Genomic DNA, 23,603 nt, shown 5'->3' with positions numbered 1-23,603 from the left:
AAGATGACAAATACCTACCATGGTTTGTTAGTGTTTCAGCTCTCTCTCCCTCCCTTTCTCCTTTTCCCTCCTCCTTGGTGTCTTTGCTAAGCACTGTTTTGCCTGACAGAACCTCTTCATAAGCCTCTTAGTCCCTTGACAGCTCAAGAGTTCATACAGCCAAGATGCTCTGGTAGTCACTTTCTGTAATTCACCTGCAAAAAGAGAGAGAAAACTTGAAACCAGAAGAAACGGCATGTTAATTCCAATAAGTGCTCGATGCACATCGAGTCAAACCACTGATTAAAGCAAGCAGGCTTCAAGATGGGGAGGCAGTCACTGATCCGTTTATTCCTGAACAAGCAGATGTCACTGTGGAAAGCAACTTTTTGTAATGTGCCCACACGTATGTAACTACTTACCCATGCCAGTCAGAGCTTCTCTCGGTGTGGCTTGTCAGCCACCTGGCAACCTAAGTTTCTCATATGAGGAAGATGAGAAATCCATCATCTCAAATATGCTCTATATGAAACCAGCTCAAGAAGTGTCTATTTTTACATCGCATGCACATTAGGAATCAAACCCCCTGTATTTAATTATCAAAATGTAATTATCTGTTGAACTCCCCAGTGCAGCCCTCAATCCTGGATGTGTCAGATGCTGTGCAACAAGAACTAAGACTTCAGGTGGCAATAACTGCAAGTCGTTATTTAAAGAGAGACAAGCACATTGTAACAAACCGAAGACTTAAGACTCGTGAGAGCGTTCAGCTGAAATAATCCACACGGCCTTTTCTGTCTTTCACCACTTTTCACAGCATACAACATTTAAAAGATCCTGCAAAAGCAACCCTTTTGTACTACACTAAGAAACAAACACTAGCCTGGCAGCATAAGGAACTGCGAACAAACACTCTGTAAGACAATAGAAGAGCAGAATAACAGAGCAGGTAATGTGAGAGGAAAGCATAAGCTCATTGCATAGCAAGACACTAGTCCTTGCAGAAAAGTCCCGTTTTCCTTTCACTGCACATATTGTTGCGTCAGCTTTTCAGCAACATTTTGAAGCAACTGGAAACCCAGTCAGTAAATTTCTGCAGACTGACACACGCACTCAAATTTGTTTTCTTTTTCTCCTGCAAGTCAATCCCTTCTTCTCCAGCAGTATGTTGCATATTGTCTGTCGGAGAATCCTGACATTGTTAGAGGTTAAAAGCGTGTTTGGCAACAGCAGAGGGATAGGCAAGATGACTTGAAAGCAGAGTAGATGCCTGAACCTCAGGGGTGTGACAGGGAATAATTAAAATGTTGCATCCCATAGAGATCTCAACATGCCAGGGGAAAGGCAGCAACAAATCCTGCTTCACTACTTTCCTAGTAAAGGAAAAATGTAGCAGGTTTACAGGACGAATAGCTTTGGCAGCAAGTGCCTAATAGTTAGTTGGTTGTATCGCACACCACCAAATTTAGGATGTAGGATTGAGTAAAACAAAGAACAGCCAGACAAGAACACTGTGCAGGGGCCTGTCTGCTCCAGCAGCTAAAGATTGCCAAGGAAGAAACCCCAAGAGAGTTAAATGCAGTTATACTAAAAATACTTGGGAAAAGCAAGCTAACGAAAACACTGAAGGGCCTCACTTCCTACCACAAAGGCTAAATACCCAACTGAGGTACACTAGAACTCTACCACATTGCTTCCCAGAAGCGATCAAGGAAGAGGATGTTCTTTCGTAAGACCAGATTCTTCTCCTAAGAGATCCTGAAAGCCAAGCAGGGGCAGCTGAGAAGGAAAATACACAATTACTGCTTTTGAACTATTTATTCTACGAGTTAGTCACAAACTTTTCCACCTTCAGAAGCAACCACACCCTTTAGGAGGTCTTTTTGTTTTGCTTTTATATAATAATAATAATAATAATAATAATAATAATATGCTTTTGAGTCAGCAGATGGCAAGCTAGAGAGACTTTTATGGGACATGTTTCTAGACCATCTATCTATTTCAAGTTAGTTCTCTCTTCAAACTGAATTCCAGCTATCTTCACATACTCTCCTTCCCTGTGACTCCTACACTTCACATTTTCAGTTTGCTATCTTCTCTGGTAACAGTAACTTGGCAATTCGAGGCAGAGAGGAGGACACTGGAATGTGCTGCTGACTGCAGCATATGCCCAGTACAGTGTCTCTAGACTCCGAGCAACACTCCAGCCTGGCCTCCCTCCGAAGACTACTGCAAGCTGTTGCTTATCAGCCTGTACAGGGTATTGGAAGCAGATGGACAGAGAAAGCTGGCTGAGCAAATTCTGGTGCTCCACTAAACTGCTGAGCAGACTGTTGTCTAGAGGGCAAGTCTGCAAACTACATCACAAGCTCTGGAAACAGACATACCTCAGAGTGCAATCCTGGATGTGCTGAGTGCTTTTCAGTGTTCTTTGAAAACCTGAAACAGACTGAAAATAAATGTTTCACAGCTACTATGGGCGTTAATCTTCTACTGGGCAGAGAAGCAAAACCACCGACACCTCTCAGTACTCTGCCTTAAGCTGTAGTAAACATATTGTTTCCAAGGCAGCTTCAAATTTCAGTGGCAAGAGAGTATTTACCAGTTCAATTCTACCTGCCCTTTTTCTCAGCAGTGAATGGCCAAGGTCTGGGCATATACAGCTGAATCGTGAAGAGACCTTTACTATAAAATCCAGAAAGCTGGGGAAAAAAAATCCTGAAAGTCGAGTTGAAGCTGATAGACAACTTCTTTCATTAACATCCCGAGAATATTTCACACAAATAAACACAGGAGTGAAATCCTAATATAGTTCAGACTTTGAGAGAAAATTTTCAACAAAAGCACTAAACAGGAGGGAGTTTACTATAAAAGTGCAGACACAATATACAGAACAATGTACATTTGACAGCATGCAGAATTAAATTAAGCAAAACTAAAATCAAATCTGCTCCAACCATATGGACTAAGGCAGCAGAACATAGCTCAGCACAAAACACATCAGAAAGCATTACGTGAAGTGAGCAGCTATTCCATAAATCCAACAGTCTTATTTTACTACCAGGCTACAGCAGGCAGGATATTTGTCCCTGCATCCTCAGGGAACTAACAGCTGATGCCCAGAATAAAAAGCACAATACTAAAACGCACGCTTGTCTTACCCAGGGGCTGCCACCCACACTTGCACAAAAATTTCTAGGAAAAGCTACCAGCACTACCAAGACCTAGGTGACCTTGGGAAAGTCACTTTACCTCTGCATCATGTGGCCCTAAAGTGTAAAACAAGAGTAAATACTTGCTGTCTCCAAACCAGGTCACAGAGGAGCGGAGTGGAGTCTGCAGTGTGGTTTAAAGTCACTGGGGATTTGACACATTAGAAATGTTATTAAAACACCATGACAGTCTAGCAATGTTTCCATTAAACATTCCATCCTTCACAGAGGATGTTTATGCTTTGGCACAAGACAAACAACGAAAAGAATTTCAGATGAGGCCTTTGTAGTAGGATATATCCCTGCATCTGGCAGTTGTGTTCCCAAGAGACGGACATTTAAACAGCCAGAAGTAATGAATGTGCTTAGCTACCTCTGAGCGCCAGTGAACACAAAAGTGAAAAAGCAGGAGAAACAGGTACTTGTGCTCCACGGGGACTGAAAGATAACAGCAGAATCAGGGAGCTACGAGCTTCCAGAAAGGAGATATAAACTGTGCTCGGCATTCTGATGCCCCCTCACAGCACAGCGTGGTACCTCGCAGGGGAGTGTTATGGTGCAACAGAGAAGAGTAAACCAGGGTCGCTGGACTCTACTCCTCCAAACCCTCACCTCAGCGAGCTGCTCTTCAGGCACCTGGCCAGGCCAAGAAGGATGCCATGAAAATTGGTTTTAAATGCTACACCAAGAAGGCACATGCCAACAATATTCAGCTGAAGCACTAAAAACGGCCTCCACCCTCCTAACCTACCCTTACACCAGCGTCTGTCCACGAGAACTGCAGTTACAGTGCACATCACCCTAAGCTCACTCTGAGTATACGTTAACAGAGCAGCAAAGCCAAATAAGGTTGCTAATAACAAATCAGTGAGTATCTAATGCAGCCTGAGGTGTATCAGACACGGTAATAGAAAGGAATTTATATCCTTTTTTGTTACCTTTAAAAGTCAGCAATAGTCAGAATACGAGGCTTGCAATTTTAAATTGGAAGTTTATTTTTATTTCTGCTTTGCATTCAGCAGACAGGTAATTTTTCGTCACACCCTATACAGTACTGCTGAAAATATGTTGTGTTTTTCTGCAGTATAATTTTATTGCTGGCCTTCTGCCAAGAGTCTTTCTGGCAGCATCTCCCACAGTTGGAAACTGTGTATCTGGGTCAGAAAAGACAAGCCGCTTTTCAGAACAGCTCAATACATTTGGCAGAGATGCTGATATTGTAATTGAACTCTTTCAGCAACTCTTTTTATGATGTACCCAGACACCAAACAAAACAAGATCTGCAATGTTGATTAATGTCAAAGTAACTGACAGAGAAATATCAAAATAGTTTTCCCTCATGTTAAAAGTATCAACAAACTGAGGGGAACAGATAAGAAATACAATTCATGAGGATTCAGTGAGGAGTATGAGGCAAAGAAATCTGCAAAGTATGACTGACCTTCTGCTTGTGCAGATATTTACTACTTTAAATCCGAACTCCCTGTACGCTGTACAGAACTGGTTTCTTCATTCTTCACCACCGTATGAAAAGAAATTCTTGCCACTCACAGTCATATAAGCATTTTGTAAAGAAGTGCAATTCTAACACTGGGATACATATTTAATAAGGCTCAGACTGCTTCCAACAATATGCTCAGCATTCAATTTCACCTGGAGACTGTATATTCATAGTAGTCTTACTATTTTCCAAGTAATGCAATTCCTGGCAAAGTTGCATCTGGGTTAGCCTTTAGAAGGCTGGAATTTTCCAGCCAAATGAATAATTACAAAGCAACACTAGAGTTCAAAGCGGGAAAGGTACTTCCTCTGGCAAATTCTTACACTTCACACAACAGACATTTGAGTCTAGTACTCCTGTTCTCACAGGTCTCTTCGAGAGAAGGCTCCTGGACTCAGAAATCCTGTAGGATTAGCCTCTGCCAGGTAGCCCCAACACCTGGCTTTAACACGTGCCAGAGACAGGGCAGGCACACACTTGATAAACAGACCTGGATTCATGGCACCTGTGATCACCAGAATTGAGGAATGGAAGTCATCTTCCAGGGTCCAGAGCTCTGATGATGCTCACAGTGCAAGGCAAGCAGCTGCCCACCCGTCTACTGAGAGAGCTCCCCGAGGGTCCAGCTGTGCCGAGGGGGACAGGCGTGGGCAGGGAACTTGGGACCTGGGTTCAAAGATGCAACAAAGTCTTTGCAACTGACAGTGGGAGAACACATGGATTCCCCTCCAGATTGTAAAGCAAGGAATGAAAAAACAGCCAAAATAGACCCCACTGGTAAAGTAATTAAAGCAGCTGAAGAATTCAAGCCAAACAATCGGTTAATCTAGATTGATATACTAAGGTAAAAGGAAACAGGGATGTGCAAAGCATAGCTTATATTTTTAGCTCTTGGAAAGAGGGTGAAGAAAAGACGGTCTAAGGGGAAATCATCACTCATCTAACAGGAAGGTTAAAAAAGGAACGCAGAGGCACAGTGCGATCATATATACAATCACCTGAAAAATAAAATGCTGTACTTTATATAGAACCATACCATCCAATCTCAGAAAGAAATATACATTAGAAATAACTGCAGGTATCAAATTATAACGTGTAACAAAAAAATAGGTTTGGAAGCAATATAAATCCTTTCCTTCAGTATTTAAGCTACTATTCACTACTGAGGGCAGGAAGATACACCACCAAACTCACTACGTGGTCTTCAGAGCAGCACACCAGTTGCAGCCCTCAAAGTACTTTTTTACATCTATCGCCCTCCAGATTTTTGTATGGCCTCATGTTCCCCAACACACAATGCCCAGCACCCCAGTCACAGCTAGCGCTAAAAGGGTCTCTAATGAATTAATTTTGAAAATGCCTTCATCTCTTGGCATGGGTGTCAACATGCAAGACTGAGTAGAGACAGACCACATGCAAAAAAATAATTAAAAACTGGCTGTTGACACTTAAATAACAAATTGACACATGAACATTAACAGTTTAATGTATTTCCTGCTCAACCAGTCAGAAGCATCCAAAACTGAATTACCTGTAGAGCTAAGTAGTACAGAAAACAAAACATCTCAAAGGCAGCACTTCTTGGCAGGTATCTTAAAAAAATAAAATAAAATTTTAAAAAATCACAGATTAGATAGTACCTAAGTAATTAATAGCAAAGTATTAATTTGAGACAAAGTAGAAACCACCACTGGATTCTCAACAACCGTGAAATGTTACACTGATTTCTGACTTCTAACATGCTAAGCATTCCTGCTCTTCTGGCTAAACTGGACAGTGGGAACCTGATGCTACTTTGCAGTACGCACCCGTCTGTGAAGCAGTTGCAATTTGACATCCACATGCAGAATCATCTGAAATTTGTAACTACATTCATTTACACTTGAAGAATTAACTAAATTAATGAAAAGGATGATGTTACACTAAAATTACACTCACCATCTGCAATGTCATTTTTCCAGAGACAGAGCTGGTTTAAGCAAAATTCTGGATCTATGCCTGACATTACATCACATTCTCCAAAAGAGAATCACAGCTCTACCTCCTCAACCACACAGCGCCGTTTAGTGCCATGCTGGGCTTCTCACCACCGAAGCCCTGCTCTGCACTTGTATCTCAACACCAAAGCTTTGCAGACCTTCCGATTCCTAGGTACTTTCCATGTCTGTATCATTCGTGTCCACTCCCTTAGCTGCAAGGCTTTCTTTGCTCCAGAACCACTGTGGGAAGCAGCCACAATGTTTAAGAGATTAAGAACTGGGACATTTCTTCCCTAGCACCCTTCAGCTCAACTGAAATAGCTGCAGTGCCCCAGTTTCTTTCCTGCTATGATTCACATTCCATAGGCTGCACACTGACCCCGGCTGCAGCCCACCACTGTCTCCATTTGACACACACAACCGGGACAGAGGAAAGGCCAGCGAGATGTCACTCTTCCACCAAAGAGAACGTGTCTTTCTTCTACAGAACTGTGAGGCCAAAGGCGTACACATGAAAGACTGGAAATCACAGTATTCCCTCCCTATGTTGGTCATAAATAAAATTTAAAAGAGAAAGACTGGAGAACAAACTGTCCTACGGTAAAACTAGATCTGTTTGTACTGGTGGTCTGCACTGTTCATCAATCCCATGAGGCAAGAGCAAACCAAGCTTGCTCTGCTAGCTGTTCTCTGCTCCGCATCTCAAGCTAATACCTATCTTGGTAACTGGCAAGATGAAAGAGAAAAGCAACATGGATTCTAAACCTCTGTGTTGTAAATAAAACAAATTTATTAACTCTCTTACAAGTAATACAATGTAAATACTATGTGCAACACAATTTTCTAATGTTTATGTAGTTTCAATTTCAAAGTATTAAGAAGTTTTTATGCTCTCCTTCTGACTAGAATTTCAGCTACCCTTAATGGCAAAATTTAAGCAACAATTTCTCCCCTAGAATTCCTTCTTGATGTCAATATGTAAAGAAGCCAGCATTTTCAATACTGCAGATCCACACTGGCTACTGGGCACATCTGCCTTTCAGCCAGTTTAAACATTCATGACTCCACTTAAATGCATTTTCTAGTATGTCAGTCTTGCTGCTTCAGTGACCTTTTTTTTTTTAATTAAAGAGAGAAGATTTAAAAGGATTTGGAACAGAAGACAACTAGACCCAGCAAGTATCATGCAAGGGCCTCTTGTGCTTTCAGCCATTACACACCCTCCATCAGACTTTTACCATGGTTTAGTACCGCTATCATATCACTACTGAACAAGTTCAGGTTAATTTTTCACTTCTTGTCTAATTGGCTATTTTGTCAAAAAACATCTTTTCAAAGGTTCTAGGTTACTAAAAGCTTCTTTAAGTTTTTTTTCCAGCCACCTCATCCATCCAACCCTGTTATTTCAGTTTGTTTCCCTCTTGTTCCCCTGTGCCTTAGATTATTATTTCCAGGGAAGTCTGAAGTTCAATGTCACAACACATACTGCCAAAGCAGCACCTGAAACAAAATCTAACTATGATCTTAGGTTGTTTCCAAAACAAAAGCCTCCTCCTTTAAAACACTCTTCCTCCACAACGCTGCAGATACAACCCGTACAGCCTCACCAGCCCAGAAGTCCTGCCCCATGGCTGCTGTCAGTCCCACCTGCAAGGGCTCACTGTGGTCCTCAGCTACAACAAAACGGAACTTGCAGTATAATTAATGAATTTCTTCCACATGACTGACTAGAAATTGATTTTGTAAGTCAGTCACACACAAATGAGGGGAAAGGGGGATTTTTAGTAGATTTTTTTTCTAAAAAGCACATGTTCCAAAGAAACAGTATTCAATGCCAATGAATCAGGGTCAGTAATGGAAGCATTTGGAGAGAGAAGAATGGTAGAGATACTGTCTGCAAGGCAGAAACTACCAAATTTGAATCAGAATATTGTGCAAGAATCCCTCCAACAGAAAGCAATGGGGATATCTCTCTAGGGAAGAGTACCCTGGCTGCCATCAATTTTCAGCCTTGGAACACAGTTATTTACTTCAAATGCTCGATAAACCTACCAAAAGATTTGAAGCAGTTTATTTAGGCATGAAAACTAGGAACGATATCCATACCGAAAGTAAAAAATGCTGCACCAACGCATCAGATGGAAAAGTCACTAATGTCAGAATGACAGTTCTAAATCCACTATTTATGTCTTGAACAAGATTTTGTAGTAGGAAGTCCTAGCTTGGCTAAAAGGAAGAAAAAGAGCCATAATCATATTTAGAGATTTACAAAACCAACAGAAAAAAAATCCTATTTCCCTGTAAAACTGTATGTGTCTAAAAATAACTTTTATTGGCTTAATCCAGCATCTTCTTGCTGCAGCAGATCTATGCTGCATGCATGTGCTGTCAGATCTGCCAAGTTCAGTTGCAAAACTCATCTATTATTCTTCTCTCCAGCTAGCACAGCACAGTACAGCTATGTAAAAGGGGAAAAAAAAAGAAAAAAAGATAACTTTAGCAGGGACCATCAGCGGTGCCAATGCTCAGTTTGAAGACCACAAGCTAGGTTGTAGAATTAATTTCTCTGCATAAGTTATATCTGTCAGTCTTATCCTTAGGAACTTCCTGAAATGAGTAGTGAATTCCACGGCTTTTTTTGTTTGCTTATTTTTAGCATCATACTGAAACAAAAAAGTTAGCAAAATTATGTTTAGGTGTCTCTAGCACTTGCTCTCCAATGCCTTTGGAGAACACAACTGTGCAAGCAACTGATCTTGAACTCAAGAAGTCACATTCAATCTTTTTTAAATCTTCTGAATTTCAAATAAAATTGGTGGAAAGAAGCAGCTATCAGTATAAATCTGCCAAGCCTACCAGGATATAATTTTTAAGAACATAGACACAACTTCGCCAGTTTGGTCTCTTTTCTTTGTATTTCATATGGAGCTATCAATTAGTTTAGTATCTCTTTATAGATAATGCAGTCATCTCTAGTGTGCCACTTTACTGCCAACAGCATGAAAGACAGTTCCTCATTCGTTAATAGGAAGCTTCCTCAGTCTTTGCCATTCACTACTGCTTTCCTTAGATCAAGTGATCAACACCACACATTGTTCTCCCTGTCAACGTTAAGCAACACATTTCTGAACAGCAAAATACAAGGCTATGATCAGCATCAAGTGTCTTGGAGGAAACATGCTTGCCACAAACCACAGGAACCTGCTTTTTAGGGAGTTTGTGGAGGTTAATGACATGACATCCAGGTTAGGAAACAAAGCGCGTGATAGCAAGCTGCTGAACTCCAGTGCAGAAGAGGGTGCGTACCCGTTTTTCTCTGAGGGAAGCAAACAGACGGCGCAATCAATAGCAGCATTCAGAATGCTCTCAGCTTTGCAGAGAGATCGATTTACAACAACAAAACTCTCACTTTCTCCCCAAAGCTCCCTTCATACACTATAGCTGCTAAAAGTAACACTTGAAATTACTGTCAGGGGAAAGACTAGAGAAAAACAATCTAACTTAGTTTATTTTGGGCCATTAACTGCATTTTGTGTCTAGCCACTTCAGTTTCCCCCGATAACAGGGAACCTGCTGTTCCTAAAACCAACATTGATGGGTTTTATTTTATTTTCAAAAGAAGGTGCACTTGGAAAGCCAAAACTTCTCAGGGTAGGAGAGCGCACAGTTCAAGATGCGGAGGCAGGATCAAAACCAGAATTAAGGAACAGCTATAGTTTAAGTTTAAATGAATGGTATTCTCCTAAACTGAGCAATAGGATATAAACCCCTTCATCCTTCAGTGACATGGTATGGGGAAGCTAGATTAGAGTCTTAACATTTTTATTGCCTACCTAGACACCTAAATCTGCACCCATGTCACAGCACCACCATTATTACAGGTACCACAACAAGGAGAACAAGAACCAAAGGGACATGAACATTGAACTCTGCTCTTGTCAGAACAAAAAGCCTGCTTGGCTTTCACAGTCTAAAACTATACTTTTAGTTGTAAAATAATGCAGTCAATCTAGCTCATTCCACAGTTCAAATAAAATTCAACTCTAAAACCTGAAACTTTTGCGTTAATGAGAAAAATCCTTTTTAAAAAATTACATGGATGTGTTGCTTTGTGCACTGAAAGAGCACTTGCTGCTGCTGGTTTATGAGTTCTTCTACTCACTTTGCACGGCTCCTCTATTGGGGAAACAAAAGCCCCTGTATCGGGCCTTCTCAGTGCCATTTGGAAACTCCTACGGAGTGTTTAGAGGCCAATAAGAACCATTTTTAAAAGTCAGTCCACCATTAATTAGCTGCAGAAATTAAAGAAAACAATAACAAGGTGAAAGAAACTTTTTCCAAAGGCTTTTTGCTTGCTTTGAGAGAAACAAAAAGAAAGTAATTAAACCTAGCTAACACTTTTTCACTTAGCATTTTGCTCTAAAGCATTTAAAACTCCCACCCCGCAGGACCAGGAAAAGCAATGCCAGAATCACCAGCACAGAACTCACAACACAAGAAAAGGCTGACCCTGAAACTCAGTGGACGAATACTACCAGACAGTTTCATGCCTTACCGAGACAAAATCCACAAGTTAAATTTAGAATGATGATTTCTGCAGGCACTCAGATGTTTCTGTTCTAAGTTTTCTAGAAATTGCAAATTAGAACTTGGCAGACTTGAAACTGACCCAGCATGTGTCTTCCGTAATCCAAATCATACTCTGCCCTATTACTCTGCAAAACTGTTAGGAAAAAAAAATCATGCCTTTTAACACATGGCTTCAGACAAGTGACAGAGATGTTCCATCTACCTCTGTGCTAAAAACAAAGCTTAAGTAGTATTTTTTCCTCTTGGAATATCGCCATGAAAATTAAAAGCTAACAGAGGAATCGAACTTATCTCCACTGGAGAATAAGCATAGTTTGCTGAGTAACGCTGCTTACATAACTGTATTAATTCAAAGTGATTGTGATAATTTTTTTCAGTTTTCCATGGGGAGAATATATTGCTTTCCTAGGCTCTCTGATCTCATTCTTAAATACTGCACCTTGATACTCACCAAAGTATGCAGGTGTTGCCAAGCTGTTTTGTAGAAGCAACTGGCAACCTCTGCAAGTTCCCTAGCGTTGTCTCTGCAGCCACCCAAGAGATTAAGGCTTTTTGCAACACCATGAACAATAAATTGAATGAAAGGACTCAGAGGTTACAAACCAAGAAAGTCTGGGAAACTACTTCTCCATCTACCGGTAAACAAGACAGTACTACCCAATGTCACCTTGCTAACCTGCGGGAGACCGCAATCTTCAGGCTGGACTTTACAGCAGAGACTAAAAACATCACTCAGTCTTCTCCATTCTGACTGCAGTATCAAGCTTCAACATGCTTTTATTAGCAAAAAGTATCAGACCTTAGCCACACGCACATAATTTCACAACACTTCATAAATACTAATTCTCCAATTGCTGGAAGAGGTGTAAGTGTTATGCTGTTGCACAGAGACCCCATTGCCCAATGACTTAAGTGACTTGCCCAATGCCACAGTAAACAGGCAGGACTTGGAAAAGTAGTTAGTTTTTCATTTACTATACACACCGAGCATGGAGCATGCTCTCTCTCCCCCTGCTTTCTAGCTTTCCACCCTTTACTTCGGCTTCTTTAGATTTATTTGAACAGACACTGCATTGCTGGCTGCTTTTGCCATTCAGTCTCTCCCTCATAGGACGACAGCCACCCTTCACAGGTCAGCCTGGCAAACTGTCATACTAAATGTTTGACAATTACCTGTAGATTCATGAGACTCAAATTAGCAATTCAATATCTGAATATGGTGAGATTAAACTCAGGAGTCTAATTCAGAATGTGTCCTATTTTCAGGCATCAAATTTTTTGAGCACTCCACTCTTGAACTGACATGGACTCAGGCACCTTATGTGTCTTTCAAAAGAGGACAATGGAGTCCCTCATTTATTAGGCAGCAGGACACACACAGTCTGTTCTCAGAAAGAACAGGAGCCAGAAAAATAAGACCATTTCAGGACACTAGCAAGGGACCCGAGCCATTCTGCAAGATAAAGAGGAAGCTTTGCAGCCCCACTCTATAAAGCAGCCTGCTCCTCAGCATTGAGCATCTCATTCCAGACACAGAATTCTAGCATAATGTTTGGCTTTGAAGAAAAAAAGCCAAAAGTAGTTGTCTTTGCCACTTCTAAAGCTCTACATGGCATAGGAGCAGGCTATAGGGGATAATGGAGTTCATTCTTCTCTCTCTCTCTCTCTTAAAAAACAAACAAAAAAATCAACCAATCAACCCCCCCTGCTGTCACACTAGATACTAGGTAGCCATCTAAACCACTCAAACAAAAAGGATGGAGGGTCTCACAGCATCTCTCTCAAAAATCAGAAAAGAAATTGGCAACTCCCGGATGACCAGTAGTGCATGTGTCATCACTTCCCCTGCCAGTACCCGAATCACACACCTCAAACAGGGTAAGTGTCTTCAACCTTCCCCATGCTCAGCTCCAGCCATCTAATAGCAGTTTATAATTTCTGTGAGTTCATTCAGGACAACAACTTTGATCCTAGATCTGTTGGTAAGGAGAATACAGAGTGTGTACTTCAATATGATGACCCCTACCACAAACCCAACTCTGCCCAAAGGCCACTTTTCATCCCTATTGATGCTACTTTTTCCTCCTTCTAATCCCATCTTCTCTTAGGCTCTTAACAAACAAACAGAAGCAAAGTGAACGCACAGACGTCACAAATATGTACCGCTTCCCTTGGGATTCATGCATTCTGGATATTTGGATCTCCAGACAAGCGATTTTGTCTCTTGTACAGCAAACCCAGAGAGGTCTAAAAGGTAGCAGCTCTTCTCCTTCCCCCCCTACTAGTCCCAACAGCTACCCTGTGTAATGGTTTCTGTGCTGGGGCAATGCAAGCTGTTCCTGTGCTGCAGTGCTTGGCTGCTACCGCCAGTCTGGCAAGAGGAAAGCCCGTTCTGTGCTGCTGCAGACGAAGCACTGCAATGGAAGGACAGCATCAAAGGCCACCAACCAACCCCGCTCTCCCCCCTTCCCTCCAGCCTCCCCGTTCTCTACCTATCAGGAAGAGAACAGCAAGTTTTTGTAACCCCATGACAAACTTAGAAGATATTTTTCTTTCTCAACAAGAGCAGCCAAAACACATTTTTCAGTCTTTTCTACACTAACAACCTTCTCTCTGCACACTTTCATGACTGAACACTAGAGTCTTTTTACAGCATATAGGCTGTCAAGTTTTCTAATCTGCTCCAACATTCTGAAATATGAAGAAAAGTTCTGACTGTATTTTGTACATGCATATTATTGAACTGCTTGCTATATATGCACATGAGAAGTCTTCTGAGGAGATATTCCAAACTTTGTTAGAATATTTTCAGTTGGAAGGGACCTATAATGATCATCTAGTCCAACTGCAAGACAAGAGAGCACGAATAATGGAAACGAAGCAGGGAAAAGGAAAGAGATAAGTATAGCAGACCCCTGTACTCAGCTCTCAGACAAAATTCAGTCTTCTATGTACTGAGCATGAGGCTCGCTACTGTACTGGGTGATGAGGGTAAAGAGCACCCATTGAGACAAGGTGCACCTGCTAAAACTGGCAGTAAAACCAGTCGACTGCTGCAAATCAGCAGTGCCCATTGCAAACAGAAAGCTAGTCTTTGTTCTTCTGGCACAAGAGAACTCCTTTACTGCGAGCACCACATACACATCAAACATTTACAAGCAAAAGGAAAGAAGCTAGCCAAGGGATTTATATTAAAAATAAAGATTACAGATCGCAGTGTGAAAGAAAGCAATAAACGTACCCCCGAGTCCCATGCCCATACAAGCTCTCCTTGTGCCATTCTTCCCCTGAAGGAGAACTGCAAGGAGAGAGCCTGAGCCAACAGTTTCTACAGCAACTGCAGAAGCACTGGTACAATGATACTCAAACGCTGCAGTAACTGCAGAAGCATCAGTAAATGGATACTCCAAATGCTGAAGGAACATTTGACAGTTTTACCTGGACTCTCTTCACCTCATTGGGCAATTCATTCATCTCAATCAGCTTAATTCAACTCTATTCGACTGTTTCTCTGGAAACTCTTCTGAATCCTTAATATTCTTTCAGTATGCTGGTTCCCCTACAAAATTTCACGGAACTCAACACAGCCATCAGAGAAAGTTCTGCAGACATGGTGATGGAAGGATGACCAACACCATGCTGTAAGGGAGAGGCCAAGGGCATCTTTGCTGCTATGGTGCTGCTGCAACTTCTCACTGAGAATGGAATGCTGTTATGACAATGACACGATGCTTATGTTGCACTGCTAAAAGCACACTTGGAAGCATCTCAACGGGAACCAAAACAGAGGTGTGTTACTACCCAACTACACAGAAAAAGATCTATTTGTAACACACAGTTATTTTACCACCAATGCAGAATCAATATTAAGGAACACAAAATATCACACCTATGCACTGGGTTACATTTTTCAAATAAGAACTCTAATTTACTGAAGAATGTTTAGGGCAGGCCACATATCATTCCCCTTTTAAGAATCTGCTTTAGTAAGTCACAGCGCCTCAACAGTCACAGCTTTATCAGTAATTTCACATAAGTGTTCTTTGCAAGAGATTTTTTTCTTAACTCTGAAAGTTTCAGAGTTTCAGTTTTCAGTTTCATGCTGAAACTTGGCATGAAGCTCAGGTTCCTGACCCATAGCAAGAAGTTAAACAACATTGCTCGTTTGTTTTTAAAAGGGTCAGGAAGTCTCCAGTTTCAGGTTCTTCAGTGTTTGGGGTGGAGGGGAACAGTATATACAGTCACAATTCAGGAACATTCAGTATTCAACTCCTGTCTGCAAAGAACGGGGGTTAATTGGAGAACTGTCAAAGATGTACTTTGTAAACCACTCTTATTGTTGGTTTATTACATGAGGCCACATCCACAAAAACATTTTTGGTCAAGAGGCCACGACTTATATAATGCTGACTCCCAGCTCCCTGCTTTAAACAGCATCCTTTATCTCGTGGGCTAACATAAGGAAAATGACTCAATTCCCCCCCAAAATAAAGCAGACTTTATAAAAATAATCAACCTACAAACAACGATCTTATTCCCACACTAATGTCGGTAGAAGAGAAACACAAAGAAGAAAATATTTTATTTTTGTGCCTTTTATCATGATTGATTTAAATAGTACCATCACTATTTAAACAGCGACCATTGTTTTTTCTAAAATACAAAGTACTATGAACACTGAAGTGGAGAAGTATCTTGTAAGTTGTTAAAACATAAGCATGAAAAGATGACTTCTAGATCAAATGTATTCCTTAGCAGGCTAGTTTTGAAAAAGTAAAGAGTACAGTTCCAGCCAACCACCTTTTTATACAAAGTAGTTTTAAAAAAATCATTTATTTAGCAACTAAAAACAGTGTCAGGTTTCACATAATTTGCTAAAACTGAAAAATCAACCAAATTCTTTAAATTGTTGAAAATAACCCAGTTACAGGAGGTTCCTGTTCGCCTTCAAGGTGGGAGTCATGATTCTTTTCTCTTACACAAATTTAGACAACTGTGTTCTCTCTTCAGCCTCCTGGCCATCTGTAGAGATGAGGAGGTGTGTACAGATGTGGGCTCAGAGCAGAACAAGATACTTCTCTGAGCTCGTATTTTTGGCAGTCACCAATTTCACCCTCACCCACCAGAAGCAAAGAAGTTATCAGCTTTGTCTCCCCCCACCTTCCCAGTATTTGCTTTTCTTCCTGGCTTTTCTAGAATACTTGTCACCATATTTACCAGAGTACGTTTATTGCTGGTTTTAAAATAACAGCTTTTGTAACAGAGGGAAACATGTCAGGTCTTTATAGGGGATCTTCAGACACAAAGAAATGAAGTTGTGCGGTAAATCAGCAGCAGAACCTGAAAAAGGGCTAAATGCTCCCGTAACCAATACTTTCAGTTTAAACACCAGACCTTCTCCACTGGATCACAGTGCTGCTCTGCACCTGGTGTTGAAGAGATTATTCACTGGGCTTTTTACCCATTTCCAGTTTTAGAAGGAATGCTCACATTATTCAAGTCTTGACTGTGATGCACAGAACGTAACATCCCCGGTTACCACACAGATGCAGCGCTACATTTCAAGCCCAGTGATACACTCTTTAAGGTCATCCAAATGGCACAGCTGATTACTTTAAAGAAACAAATTAAGTCTCTATATTATTAAAGGCTTGCACAGCATGACCAGGTAACCAAAGAAGCCCTGATCTATTTGTTAAGTCCAATTATCTAGACATCAAATCAAGAAATCATGAAGCATTGGGACATTGAATAGCTGCTTACCAAACACTTTTAGCTCTCTGAAAAGGTGACAGTCACTAAGAATCTATGACATGGAAGAGGCATTCTTCAAAGCAGAGGTGGGGAGAAATCAGTTCTTGGGCATTTATGTTTTCCTTTCCTCTTCTGTTGAGCTAAACCAGCTATCAGAGTAAAGGCAAAGAGATTAGGACTGGAAGAGGAGTAGAAATCCAAATATTCTAAGTCTCTGTACCACATGCATTTACAAAATAATTCCAGCAGACATCTGAGATTACATCTGAGATCTCATTTCTCAGTCTAGCAATGTCAAAAGTTTTCGTGAGGCAAATAAGATGAGCCCAAGCTCTTTCACTTTCATTAGAGTCCAGCTGCCAGCTCCAGTAGGTTCTCAGGTAGGATTTCAGTCTAGTTTCCTTAAGGGGAAAGAAAAAAAAAGAAAAAAAAAAAAGAAGAAAAAACCCTCCTGTTCTTGCTGCACTTACTATTCAGGAAAGTAACTGCAAAAGCCAAGAGCTGAGGCCATACAAATTTTTCTTCCTCTTTGATTCAGGGTGAGGAGTTACATACCTAACATTCATCATAATAACATCAGTATTGCTAATTAACAGAAGACCTACCTAGGCACACCTTTCATGTCCCTATATAGAAAGAAAAAAAGAAAAAAGATCAGCCAGTCAGGTTGCTAGAATCCACCTCCAAAGACAATTGAACCTGAAATCTCTCTTACTAATTACTCTAAAATTAGTCCAGGCTTGGCTCCGAGGTGCACAACTACCACAATATGTTATTCTGGGGCTAAACACTCCCCAGATTTCTACGGGTACCTTCCAATCCTCAGTTTTCTCTACGAGCACTTCACAGTCCTCCATACTGTCCTTTATGGATTCCTTGCAACCCCTTCCCTCCAACTATCTTACCTGGAGCTCCATGTTCCCTACCTGTCCCATCGTACCACAGCCCCCAGCTTTCCAGCTGCGGCATGCGTTCTGCGGTACCTCACTCCCTGAAGACACATGCTGTACACCTACAGCTCCCCTTCTATTCCAGAGCCCTCTCCACTGCAGCAAATACTTAAAAAGTGTCATATTATTTATATGGAAATCAAGCAAAGTAGGTAAGTAAAAAAGTACTAAGCACACAGAGGGTCAGAGAGCAAACTACAGCACCCCAAAGAAAAAGAGCAAGTTCCCAATGTGCGAAGAGCTGCCCCTTCAGCACAGAAGTATCAAAAAATAAGAACAAATTACTAATATTTCTTCTTGTCTTCATACTCGAAAACGGAAGCCTTCATCCAGATCCAGCATCAATCACACACCTCTCACAGCTTCCCCACAGCACGGCTGGAAAACCAGGCTGCGCTGCCTGCACCGCGCCCCACCAGCCCAGAGCTCAGCACTACAGCCACGCTCAGGATCAGATAATTACCACCACATAAATAGCTGTTATTTGAATTGAACTCCACAATTGATTAAACGTTAACACACATTAGTCAGCACTTTCAGATAACATGTTATTTGTTTCTATGACTAACAAAAAGATCCCCAACCCGACCCCATTCATCCTATCTACGAAAGGTGACAGGGTCGGATCCTTTATGATCATGCTACATATCACACCAGAAACACAGCACCAGCTTCACTCTTGACAGCTGACTCCCATAGGGCAGAGAACTCAAATGCCTTTTTTTTTTTTTCTTTTCAATACAAGCTGTAATTTGTTTTTTTAATGGACTGATTTGTACTGTCTTAACTGTAGGCTTTCACAAGTCTCCAGGTGATATGTTTAGTACAGCCACTCAATGTCTTGCTAAGCAGGCTGTAAAAAGACCATTTAAGTTAAACACCTTCTTTATTCCTACATATACCAGCTAGCAACTTTAAGACACCACCTATTTCAACAATGGCAACTAACTTCAGTGGGATGCAGCATGTTGGCTTGTTTCCTTGCTGAATTGCGTACACTTTTAAAAGAGCAGCTACAAGGACATTCAAGAGAGATACCACATTTATGGAAAGGGTTAAACAGGCTCTCAGTAACAATGCTTTGGCTGCTGCACCATAACAAAAAAACAAAGCCACTCAATGCTCTGCAACAAGTAATGAAATTTTTGATGCCTCCTCCAAGATTAACCATGGCTTATCACAATTCACTTTTACAGGACCTGACCCACCTCCTTTAACATATAGAATAAAAACAATATATCAGTTTCAGTGTCATTGGCACTAGGATAAACCATTTTGTGGGAAAATCTCACTGGAGGAAGTCAGCAGCATTGCTTGCCCAAGGACACCCTGCTCTCCAGCCTCAAGTCTCAGCCTCCACAGTGACTGTTTTGCCAAAGCTCATTTCTAGAAACACACACCACTTGTTCCCAAAACAGCTTCAAAGAGCTCCTGCGCTTCCCACACGCCTGTACTCTGTTTATGCTCTTCCAGGAAAGCAGGTACTGCCAGCCGACAGCGAGGATTAGGGGAAGGTCTTGTTTAGTGTCATAATCAACTCAATCCAATAGCCTGGGAGAAACACTTCCACGTGTTCGGAACATCACACCTGTGTCTCAGAAAATAACTAAAGACACTTTAGGGACCAGTACTTCAAACACTATGCTAACACTCAGATTTGCTGCATTACAAGTCAAACAAGAAATTCATTTAGTTAAAGTGTCTCCCCTCCCAATAAATGGAGGAAATAGAGAAGTAAAGGCCTCTAAAACCAGCTTGCCCTTTCCTGCTCCTGGGCAATTTCTAAGAGGCAACACCAGTCTCTCACCATTGAGTTCATTTACTGCCAAGCCAAATGCCAAGTTCTGCTTCAATCATTTTACTTCTTCGGCACTAACTACATCACAGTTTAAGGTCTAAAACCTTAATTGGTTCTGCTTTCTAATATTTCTTCAAGTTCCATGACATCTCATGGTTAGCCACCAGTAAGAGTCCAGATATTCAAACATTCAATTTTTCAATAAAGTCAATTTAAAGTAAATGCACAAAAAGAACAAGAAGCAGCAAAATTTATTTTACTGTGATAGCTAGACACACCCCAATTTTGTTTTATTTTTAAGCATACAATTAAGGATAATTTAATTCCCCTATGCAGACAGTGCATGCAAGAGAAACATTACTGCAAGAAGAGCTTAATACTATTGGTACACAAACCTTACAACAGATAAATCAGAGCCTAGTAAAACAGCATATAATTTACATTGTTATGTCAATCACAAGTAGCGTCTTGAGGCTCTTAAACAGTATGCCAAACCACAATGTAAGAGAACTAATTTAAATCAACCCATGCAGCAGGATTACTTAAGTTTCCACAATCCAAGAGATCCCCTAAAATCAGTTAGCAATTGGATTTCCTAAGATTGTTCTTCTTCAACATCCATCTACACCTCTAATTTGCCAGCACGTTATGAAGATACTTTACTACGAAAGAGTTATGAAGTTTTGCATAATTATAGAAAAATCAATTAAGTAAAACAACAAGGGCCTGGGTTTTAATAATCCATAGTCTTTACTACTCCATAAGCCAACTGGCAAATGTGCAGGTGGCCAGTAATACAGCACCCCCGCTCAGCCACATGGAAAATCCACACACTGGATTACTCTCAGAGGTCTTGGTTTTAGCGGAGAGAAGGGACAGAACAGCCCCAGTCCCATGCTTTACATACATGCCTTCAGTAACAGCAGAACAAATGACATACCCTGAATTTTTTCTTACGCTTCTCCTACAACCAGCACCTTGTTCACATTCCGATACTGCATAGGAAATCAACAGAAAGGTCAGTATATGCGTTACAAAGCAGAAGTATGAATACAAGGCACAGACCAACGCGGAATAGGGTCCAAGAATTTTCTCAGTCCTCTTCCATTCCCTGATGCAGAGAGTGAAAGGACCAGAAACATAAGGTAATTTAGTTACAAAATAAAGTCCAAAAATCCAAAGTGCAAGAAGTTTACGTTAACTCTCTCATATCCTTCATAAGAAATCCTATGAATGCGTTTTCTTAAAGGGACCTGAATTAAGGTTTTCAAAAAAGTTAAACAGAAACACTGTCTCTGTGAGTTGACACAGTGTATGTGCCACAATCTATGTTTTCTGTCATCATTGCTCAGCGAGACATGCACATAAGAAGGAAAAACTGCACAAGTGCCAAGAAACGCAAAAATACAACTGAAAAAATATTGTCTTTGGTCTTGTAGGTTGTATCAATTAGTGCTTTTGATAAAAAATATAAGCAAATATTTTCAGGGAGGGCAGCTTAGGCTTCTGTTTCTTTAAATATGAAAACAAAAAAGAAAGTTTTATTTGTCAAATCACACTGCAACTACAACAAATGTACTTAAACTATGATTTCTACAGAAAAGTTTAAGACTTGCATTTTTCTGCTATTTAAATCTGTAACTGTTTTTCATGTTGCTTTAAACAGGAATTTTCCTTTTGATCTCATCACTACAGCATATACAGCAGTAAAGCAATCTTTACTTGCCAATATTGCTCAGTTTATTGCAAATCCAGGACACCACATCAGCCAAGTGCTCCTCATGTGCATGTTGTTAGCACGGAAAACCCCTCCCTCCTCCCGCCTCGATACAAAGTAAGTTACAGAAATCAAACTGCTGTGCTGCAGTGGTCTGTTGGCACGGCTAGGCTCACCATAAATCCTAACTCACCAAGAGCTGCAAGTTACCCTAGCGAGGTGTGGACTGAACCTCTGCATCCTCACTCGCCCTTGGGTGTCCAGCACATCCCCTGGCACCTTCCCCTCCATCGCCCAAGTACTCTCCCTCCCCCAGCCCAGTCTACAGAAATACACAACCCACCACTTTCCTACTTGTTTCATATTTACGCTTACGCTGGCCACTTCTAGGTGTATGTACACCACCACAACCAAGGACAAGACTCTGCAAACTTCTATGTTTTAACAGACACTTCAACAAGCATGCTCACAGTGGCTTTCTTTACACACTCAGAAGTTCGTTAACCAAGCCAGGGCATTTCCCTCTCCCCTCCTTCCAGCCCTGGATGTGCTCTTCAAAGAGCTCTATTTACACGCCAAGTTACAAAGTTCAGCTGCTTCCAAAGCAACGTGGAAAAAGTGCAGCTTTCATGATTCTACAGTGAGGTTTTTCACAACATGAAGCAGCTTCTCAGACTATTTTTTTTTCTTATTTCCAAACAGGATTTCGCAGTTCAAAAAAGGTAGTATCTCAGTCCACCTGCAGGCCTTTGAGGAACATTAACTGAGGGGCTTCAAAAGGAAAGAGCTCTGCCACCTTAAGCATCATGTTACTCAATGAACACGCATGGAAAAAACTGCTTACACGTCAGAAACAAGGGTCACCAATACCTGCATATCCACCCAAGTTTAAACTACTTCTCTAATGTTTAGGCATGGTGTGCCTTTTGCCATCTGCCATTCATTTACACTTTCTTCTCATTCGCTTCTGAATCTTTGGTATGAAATCAATTCTGTCCAAGTCCTCCTTCTAAGACAAACCATGAGGCTGATTCAGTCACTTCTTCAGCAGCACTCATACCAGTTATCACCCAACACACAAGTACTTCTAGATTGAATATTTCTCCAGTTCCCCAAGAAATTAAGTCCTAGATTTCTACCTTGCATTTAGCTCATCAACCACTCGGAGCAAGAACTGGCACTTCATCAGTGTTGTCTTTGTGGAGAGATGACGACATTGTCAATAGTTCAATAATTATGATTAGTTTGGATGAATAGCCCACGCAAATAAAACCCCTTTATAGAAACAGGAATAAGAAAAACAGCAAGGACTAAAGATTCTACTAGAAATGCCAAATCAGCACTAGACTTGCATCGTCAATGACAACATCCCGAGAAACAGAAAACCGAAAATATTGAAACCTTACTGTTGGCAATCCCTACCCACTCTTTTTGCCATCTCTCCCTTCATCCCACACCAACACAAAGCAGAGGAAAATTTCCAGAGGCAAGTCCAACTTCCTAAAAATGACCAGGAATTTAGCAGAAGCTACAGCCAGCTGCAGCCTGCTGACATGGATTACTTCTCCCTCTCCACACTGGGAGGAAATAACTTCAACCCAGCTTTTACAAATTTCTGATGGCCTGTCTAAGAGGCGGACTCTTTAAATTCTTGGAAAACGCTTTTGCTTTTCAGAGACTATGAGCAACAACCTTGTGCAAATAAAGGAACACAGCAACATAACCTCTACAGAGACACCGTCAGGCCTTCCTCCCCTCCTGTTCCAAAAGTTTTGTTTGTAAGGCCTCCCTCCAAGCACAGACAGCACTGCTCCATCCTCCTTCCTTCCTTCCTCCCCGCAAGCACCAGACCCCTCCGCCTCCACAGTCGCTTCCTTTGGGTCTCTCAAAAATGGTTACTACCATGTCTTCAAAAATAAAATGAGACCAAGTTTTTCAAGCAGTCCTTCCTTCTCCATTCCTTCCAAGGCTGTTAAACTATTCTGCATGAATGAAGGAAATTATTTTAATTTTCTGTCATTACCCTAGAAGGCCAAGTTTCAAATGCTCACTAGAACACACAGCTATTTTAATTTAAGCTATTTTAAATGAAGTTACAGTTGCGCAAATATTTTCTGGATCTT

At 41.1% G+C, this 23,603-nt stretch overlaps 1 protein-coding gene across 19 annotated transcripts in view; it reads right to left on the bottom strand.

The window, feature by feature from the left end:
• The window catches only part of STRBP (spermatid perinuclear RNA binding protein), a 72,960-nt gene that overhangs the window by 47,873 nt on the left and 1,484 nt on the right, over positions 1-23,603 (bottom strand). For 17 of the 19 annotated variants that reach the window (XR_013930496.1, XR_013930497.1, XM_080402489.1 and 14 more), the window contains one exon: positions 19-194. Coding sequence is in view for 17 of the 19 variants with exons in the window: in XM_080402489.1 (XP_080258615.1) it covers positions 19-21 (3 nt within the window). In the remaining 2 variants the exon portion in view is untranslated. Of the gene's footprint in view, positions 1-18; positions 195-2,366; positions 2,419-6,223; positions 16,990-23,603 lie in introns of those variants that run through there. The other 2 variants (XM_080402487.1, XM_080402486.1) reach the window with 2 other exon arrangements.

The sequence above is a fragment of the Falco punctatus genome, assembly GCF_963210335.1.
Source record: "Falco punctatus genome assembly, chromosome: 9".
NCBI lineage: Eukaryota > Metazoa > Chordata > Aves > Falconiformes > Falconidae > Falco > Falco punctatus.
Note: the sequence above shows the minus strand (reverse complement) of the source record. Positions and strands in the feature narration are given on the sequence as shown.